This window comes from Theropithecus gelada, chromosome 1 (assembly GCF_003255815.1).
Source record: "Theropithecus gelada isolate Dixy chromosome 1, Tgel_1.0, whole genome shotgun sequence".
Classification (NCBI taxonomy): Eukaryota; Metazoa; Chordata; class Mammalia; order Primates; family Cercopithecidae; genus Theropithecus; species Theropithecus gelada.
In genome coordinates, this window is record NC_037668.1 from 60,796,154 (window position 1) to 60,803,872 (window position 7,719).

At 53.4% G+C, this 7,719-nt stretch overlaps 1 protein-coding gene across 2 annotated transcripts in view; it reads right to left on the reverse strand.

The window, feature by feature from the left end:
- Positions 1-6,903, reverse strand: part of TRIM62 (tripartite motif containing 62) — a 35,994-nt gene extending 29,091 nt beyond the window's left edge. The window contains exon 1 of one of the 2 annotated variants that reach the window (XM_025390934.1): positions 5,854-6,903. In XM_025390934.1, coding sequence (XP_025246719.1) covers positions 5,854-6,261 — 408 coding nt within the window. In that variant the 5' untranslated portion in view covers positions 6,262-6,903. Of the gene's footprint in view, positions 1-1,255; positions 1,400-5,853 lie in introns of those variants that run through there. The other variant, XM_025390942.1, reaches the window with a different exon arrangement.
- Positions 6,904-7,719: the final 816 nt, after the last annotated feature.

Genomic DNA, 7,719 nt, shown 5'->3' on the forward strand with positions numbered 1-7,719 from the left:
AAGCTCCGCCTCCCAGGTTCACGCCATTCTCCTGCCTCAGCCTCCGAGTAGCTGGGACTACAGGCACCCACCACCACGCCCGGCTAGTTTTTTTTTTGTATTTTTAGTAGAGACGGGGTTTCACCATGTTAGCCAGGATGGTCTCGATCTCCTGACCTCGTGATCCACCCGCCTCGGCCTCCCAAAGTGCTGGGATTACAGGCTTGAGCCACCGCGCCCAGCCAATTTTTTTTTTTTTTTTTTTGTATTTTTAGTAGAGATGGGGGTTTCATCATGTTGGCCGGGCTGATCTTAAACTCAGGTGATCCACCTGCCTTGGCCTCCCAAAGTGCTGGGATTACAGGCGTGGGCCACTGCGCCCAGCCCAGAAATTATTAAGTGAATCCCTGAATCCAAGACAGAACTCACCTCCAAATCTTCCTCATCCACTCTGAGTGTTCAAGCAAAGATGGAGGTTAGGAAGGTAAATGGTACTGAGAAAACAACACTGGACTGACAGTCAGGAGAGCTGAGCTCTGGTCTAACCCTGGGCAAGCCAGTTTCCCCATCTGCAAAATGGGGAGAGTGTCAACTCTTTGATGGTTTCTCAGGTTCCTCCCCATTTGGGTGCTCCCTGGGACAGTTGGCATGTTGGGAAGGAGGGTGAATTCTGAGTCAGAAAGACCAGTTTGAATCTCAGCTCTTCCTCCTACTTGCAGTGTGATCTTGGGAAAGTTACTGAATCTCTCAGCCTCAGTTTCTTCATCTGTGAGATGGTACTGATCTCAGTCCCACTCAGGGAGTAGGGAAAGAAAAAATCCTTGTGAGGATCAAATGCCCATAACAAAGCCCCTAGCCCACAGTAAGTGCCCCATAACTTACTTTGTGCTGAGTAGCCGGGAATACAGGCATATGCCACCATGCCCAGCCAGCTTTGCCCTCACAGAGGCTGCTGTTGGCAGAGAAATCCTGCCCTCTCCTTGGAAAAGTAACAGGAGAGCCACTTCCCCAGAACACAGACAACCCAGCTGCCTTCCTTTCTATGCTACAAAATAAAGTACCTCTGAATCTGTCATTTCTTTGGATATTTAGCAACCCTTTCTCTCTCTTTCCACATAAAGCAGGAGGGCTAGTTCTTTCCATTTCTCAGATTGGGTAAAAGAGTGTCACCCCCTCTCCTGGAAGAAACCGGAGCCGGGATTTGAACCTAGCCCCCAGCCCTGCTCCCTCCTTGGGTGGCTGCCTTGGTGTCACTGGATCACCATACCCTGCCTGCCAGGGCTTGCGCCCAAGGCTGATCCACTGCTATCTTCTCTGGCATGAAGGAAGCCTTGGGAAGGACTCCAATGGTCACATGAGGCTTGGAGGGGGCGGCTGAGACTGAATCGGATCCCCTCTCTGGGGGTTAGGAACCTGAGATGGCCAGAGAGCCGGATGCCACGCCTGGTCTGACCAAGATGACGTCCCAACCACCTGCCCTCGGGGCGTCAGCTGGGACAGATGGCCTGGCCCTGTCAATACAGGACAAGCAGGGTGGCTGGGAGACAATTACCCAACCCTCAGAGGCAGCTCAGGGATGATATGTGGCCTAGTCAGACTGGCTTCAAATCCTGGCCCTGCCATTTACCAGCTGGGTGACCAAATGAGTCACTTAATTCCTCTGAGTTTGTTACTTCATCGGTCAAAGAAATAGATAACAGTACCCATCCCACAGGGTGCTATGAAGATTAAATGAGGTAATGCAAGAAAAGCTCTTAGTGCAGTCCCAGGCATTCAGACTGGGCTCAATGAATATTGGCTGAGAAGCCCTGAACTCTTTGGAAATGGGCTCCCTCCCTCCACTTTGCTCAGTGGTCCAGGTACTCAGCAGTGGAGGTGGGGAGGAAGACACCAACACACACACACACACACGCACACACACGCACATGCACACACACGTGCACACATGTACACACATGCATACACACATGCATGCACGCACACACACACACAGGTTACACAAAAATCCTTAGAACTATATAGTAATGCCTGCCATGGTTTCATGGGGTATGATTATGGGGGGGACTTTTACATTGTATAGCTCTGCTTCTTATGTTAATTTTATAATGAACAAAGATATTTAAAAATAGTTTCGGGGTACCTACTGTGCCAGGCACGGTACTAGGCACTTCTGATAAAGGATTCCTAACCCTTACAACATCCTTCCCAGGAATGTCATATCCTTATGTTATAGATGAACCTTAGGGAAGGAGCCTTAGAGAAGCAAAGTAACGTGACCAAGGACACACAGCATGTCAGGTCTGACCCCTGTGATGGAATCTGGAGTACAAAGCAATTGTGCTTAGTAGGTCAGGGAAGGCTTCACAGAGGAGGTGATATTTGACCTGAAGTTTTAAAGTTGAGTAGGACTTCTCTAGGTCAGGTTTCTCAACTAGAGGTGATTTTGACTCTAGGAGACATTTGTCAATGCTTGGAGATGGTTTTGATTGTCACAACTTGGGAGGTGGGTGGAATTTGCTACTGGCATCTAGTGGGTAGAGACCAGGTTTGCTGCCAGACTTCCTATAACACACAAGATGGCCCTGCACAACAGTTATCTAGCCCCAAATGTCAACAGTGCCGAGTACGATGTAACCTACTATAGCTGTCATTTATTGAGTGCCGTTAGGTACTAAGCTTTTATAAACATCATCTTGTTTAATCCTAATATAATTACTTCCATGCTATCCATGAAGGACCCAAGGCTCAGAGATGGTAAATAATCTTACCAAAGTCACACAGTAAATGGTGGAGCCAGGATTGAGATTACCTGAGTACAAAGCAGGGCTCTTAATTTCTCTGCTCTGATGCCTCAAGGATTTACAATAAATGTAAAAGCTCCAGGCCAACTGCTAGGTAGGGTGTTAGGAGACTCTGGCTGAGTACAGGCCCAGCCTCCTCTGGCTTTGAGGCCTTGGGCAAGTCCCCTTCCTCCCTCTCCCTCTCTTGTTTCCCCATCTGTCAAGTGGGTGTGGCACCAGATGATCTGCATGACCCTGCCGGCTCTGAGTCTGTAATTCTGCAGGAGAAGGGCCCCAGCTCCATCAGCTGCTGGGAGAGAAGGGGATGTGAGGGTGGGTTCAGCCTTATTTCTGCTGCATAAATAGCTAATAAGCCTTGCCTTCCCCATATGGAGGGAGAGGCAGGTGGGGGTGGAGGGTGCCTTGAATCTCACCCAGCAGCACATCCTCTCCAGAGGGGAGGCAGATTTCTCTGCCACCCAATTGCCAAGCCCGGAGGACACACCAAAGCAAGGCCTCCTTCTCGGGCCAGAGAGGAGAGTCTGGGCATTCACTCAGCTGGGCACATGAGCTCTCACAGGTAGAAAGAGAAAAGGTGGGCTGTATGTTATTCCAGCCCGTACTGTGTGCCTTTGAACCTCAAATAGCAGGGTAATCCCAGGTCAGCCTCACAAAAGTCCTGGTAGGAAGGAGGCATCTGGACCCCATTGTACAGACAGAGCATCAGCGTTTACATGGAGTGACTCATCAAGGGGCACACAGTGCCCACGGCAGGTTTGGAACTCAAGTGTGTCCAACCCCAGGACAGTGTGCTAGAGAGTAAGCAAGCGGCACTCCTGTTTTACTTTTCATCCAATAATGAAGCATTTCAATAGTATTTGTAGGTAATACATGTTCAGTTTCTCCTGTGTCCCCCAGGTCATGGGATAGAGTACAGAAGCCCAACATACAGTAATCTGGATTCCCTGGTTTGCAGACAGGAGAACCAAGCCTCTGAAGCAGAAGCTAGAAAGTCAGACAGGGAGGGGAGAGATCAGAGAAGAGGGATCTGGGTCAGGCTGTGCCCTCTAGCCCTGGCTCTCTCACTGTCTGGAAGTGTAGCCTTGGGCAAGTCACATCACTTTTACAGGCCTCACTTTCCACTCCTACATGATGAAGAGGTTGGACAGATGGTTTCAGACAGAGTCCCTTCAAACTCTTCCTGCTTATGTGACTCCGCAGACAGGGAGATGGACAGCAGCAGCGCCTAGCATGATGGCTCTGGGGTGGAGGGCCAAGCCTTGTGCAGGCTCCCAGAGGCCCAGGCTCTTGCTCACCCTCTGATGGGGTCTTCATCCTCAGACAGCTAGACTGGAAGGGAGTCAGTTGTAGTTTCGAGATAAAAGGGACAGGGAGGGGGCGATGGTGAACATGGGCCATTTCTCCTGAGGCCCATGGGCATCTGCTGGGTGCAGGCCTACTCAAAGACTGGTGTGTGAAGGGATTGGGAGCCCATACAATACAGGGGAAAGTAGTTATTTAGTTTCTGTTTGAGTATCTCGAGGCCAGAGAGCTCATTACCTCCCAAGTTAGCCCACTCCATTTTCATAAAATGTTTGAGCCAAAAACTTTCTGCTTCCAAATGCTCCATAGTCTGGTCCAGCTTACGCCAGCGTTGGTCGTTCTTTCATTCATTCATTTGGTCTTTCTTGGTGTGTACTGTGGACCAGGTCTTGCACCAGGGTTTGTGGCCATGGATAGGAGAAACAAGATACTGTCTCTGGCCTTGGAGAACTATGTGCTCCACTAGTATCCCAAAGCCAGGAACATGGGACTGCCGGATTTCAGTGATTTAGCTTGAAAAAAGGATTCCAGGCCCAAATAAGCTTGGGAACCATTTTATTAAACACAGTAAAATAGATTTATTTGCAACAAGACTTCTCTAAGCTTTTAATATGCAAATGCATACTGAAGATTCTCCAAGGGGGTGGGTATAAAAAATATACTACATTTCCCATACTTATTAATAGAGAGCATTTGGGGAAATGCAGTTCTAATGTTTTTTATTTTTTATTTTTTATTTTTTTAACCAGTGGAGCTTGGGGAAGCCTTCACAGAGAGGACATTGGAAGAAACCAGGGTTCTTCCCTTAAAAGTTGAGTAGGAGTTTGTCAGTGAAGACAGGAAGTCTTAAGGGGGACCGATTAGAGTTCTTTGCCAACTATGCTCAGGTCCCTCTGCATGTACCATTTCGCTTAGTCTTCAAAGGTCCTGATGTGGGGGACAGAGCCAAAGAGGTCATCAAAAACCCATAGAGACTCCTAGAGTCTAGGGTCTAGACCCTCCCTTCTTGAATCACTGTACATCTGGGCCTTATTCTCCAAATCTTTACTTTTCAAGTCCTGGCCCCACTCAATCTGGCCTCTACTCTGGCTTAAATCTAAACTTGTTGTAGAGTATCTGGAGCTGATCTCAGTTTTAACCCCTCATACGTCTTGGTCTAACCCTTGGCACTCAAACCTGCCCTCTCAAGCAGTTTGGCACCCTATCTTATACCCCTCTATTGGGTTTCACCTTCACCTGTCCAGCACATTCTAGCCCCTGTACTCCCCTTAGTCCTGATGCACATCTGATCCAGTCTCCGGCCCCACAGAACCCCCAGCCTGCCAGAGCTCAGCTACCCGATTTAGTACAGACCCATCTTCGCGGCCTCGCCCTCAGTCTGACAGCGGCCCTGCCTTTCCCCAGCTCTGATTCCACTTCGTTCACAACCCTGCCCCAGCCCAGTATCTGGTCCAGTTCTGATGTCACTCGTTTCCGCCGTCCCATCCGCGTCCTCGACTTCCTAACCACGGACCAGCCCCTACTCCAGGTCTGTCTCAGATCCCGCCGGGTACGGACTGCCCAAGGCCCCGCCCCCACGGCCCCGCCCCGCGGCGGCCCCCGCCCCTCCCAGCTCCGTGTTACTCCTGATAGGGCCCTGACCCTGCCGGCGGCCCCGCCCCGGGGCCATTCTGACTGGGTCTGGCCCGCAGTCCAGCCCTGACCCCACCCCCGGCCCGACCCCACCTCCAGCCCGGCCCCGCCCCTGCCCCAGGCCGGCGGAACAGCGCACCTGCAGCTCCTCGAAGGCGTCGTCGATGCCGGTGACCTGGTGCTGCTCGTGCAGCGCGGGCTCGTCGCAGAAGAAGCAGAGCAGCGCGCGGTCCGTGAGGCAGAAGAGCTTGACCTTGTCGTGCGCCTGGCAGGGTCGCGCGGCGCGGCGCGCGTTGAGGATGGCGTCCAGCGGGAAGGCGCTGTAGCGCTCCACGATGTTGGCCAGCTTGAGGCTGGGCGCCAGCGCGGGCTCGGCGAACGTGCGGCGGCACTCGGGGCAGTCGCGGGCGCCCTGCGCCTCCTGCCGCACCCAGTGCTCGGTGATGCAGCGGCGGCAGAAGTAGTGCTCGCAGCCCAGGCTCACCGGGTCCTGGTAGATGCTCAGGCAGATGGAGCACAGCAGCTCGTCCTTGAGGCTGCACGCCATGGCGCCGGGGGCGGCAGAGAGGGGGGCCCGAGGGGCAGGGGGGCGGCTGAGAGAGTGCGGCGCTGTTGGAGGCAGCACCGAGGGCTGGGCGCGGGGACGAGGCCCGCACAGGCAGGGGTAGGAGCTACCGGAGAAGGGAGGGGGTGCTGTCCGGAAGGAGGGTAACGCGAGGAAGGGGTGCGCGGCTGAGACTCCCTGGGACGCCAGCCCGGGAGTGAGGTCTAGAGGTAGTGGGGAGCTCAAGTCAATGGACGCTGGGAGGAGGCCGTGAGCGGCTGAGGGACGGAGATCTTGGCGGGGAGGTTCTAGGGGGCGGGGCAGTCCTAAGGGATAGGAGCTGGGAGAAGGGGATCCCGGAGAGGGGTGGATCCCTTGAAGGGGTCGAAATCCCGGGGTGGGGGCTTTGGGGGGAGGGCGAGAAGCTAGGGATGGGGAATCCTGGGGGAGGGGGCAGCCAGGCCGAGCCGTACATTGGCTGTGACCGGCAGAGAAGAGGAGGGGTGCCGGCCCGCTCAGCTGCCGGATCCCGGCCCCAAACCCTGGCCCAGCGCGGACCCTTACCCCCGCGGGCTTAGCAGCCACCGCTTCGGTCCAGCGCAGCCTCTCAACCCGGAACCAGCCGAATCTGAGCTGCGGGTGGCCGCGGCTACCTCCCCGCCCCCGTAGGCGGGACCCAAGCAACTCCGCCCCCGCAGCGGGCGGGGGAGGGGCGGGGCCGCCAGCCAGTTGACCTCCGCCCCGCCCCCACCATCCTCCAGCTCCCCAGCTGTTCCTTGGGGTGTGTACTTGGAACTGCATCCAGGTCTCGCTTAGGGTCCCCGCGGCGAGGCCGAGCAGGGACAGCAGCTAATTTGAGAGCACGACAAATAAACAAGGAGCATCTTTCTGGATCATTGATTTGAAGATGTAGAAAAAAATCATATTTTGTATTAAAATGAACAAGAATATGTTTGGAATACAATTTCTGCATAAAATATAAAGATAAAACTCTTGAAATGCCCCGCTTGCTTAGAGCAAGTTCAAGGACCTCACACTCCTAAGCCCTGGGGTTCCATTTCCTCTTCACTTTCTTAAGGAGTGCTTGGGGAGAAGTTTGGAAAGCCCTGGCTAACATCTGGCCCCGGAGGCTGCTCCATTGGCAAACAATTCTGGAGTGCTGTATGTGTGTGTGTGTGTGTGTGTGTGTGTGTGTGTAAGGGGTGAGGGGTGGTGCAGGAGAAAGGGAGGAAAAGTAATAGGAAAATTTGTCTTGTGTGCCAGATGGAGAGGGGATAAGGGATTTCTAGGCAGAGGAGACAGCCTGTGCAAAAGCATAGAGGCGTGAAAGGGGAGAGCGAAGTGAAGGAAGTGCAAGTAATTCTGTACCGTCGGGGGTGGGGTGGAGAAGGGGCCTGGGTGGGCTGGAGGGCATTTTGGGTCATGGTAAAGCATTTCTTGAAGGCATCGGGCTTTCAGGCA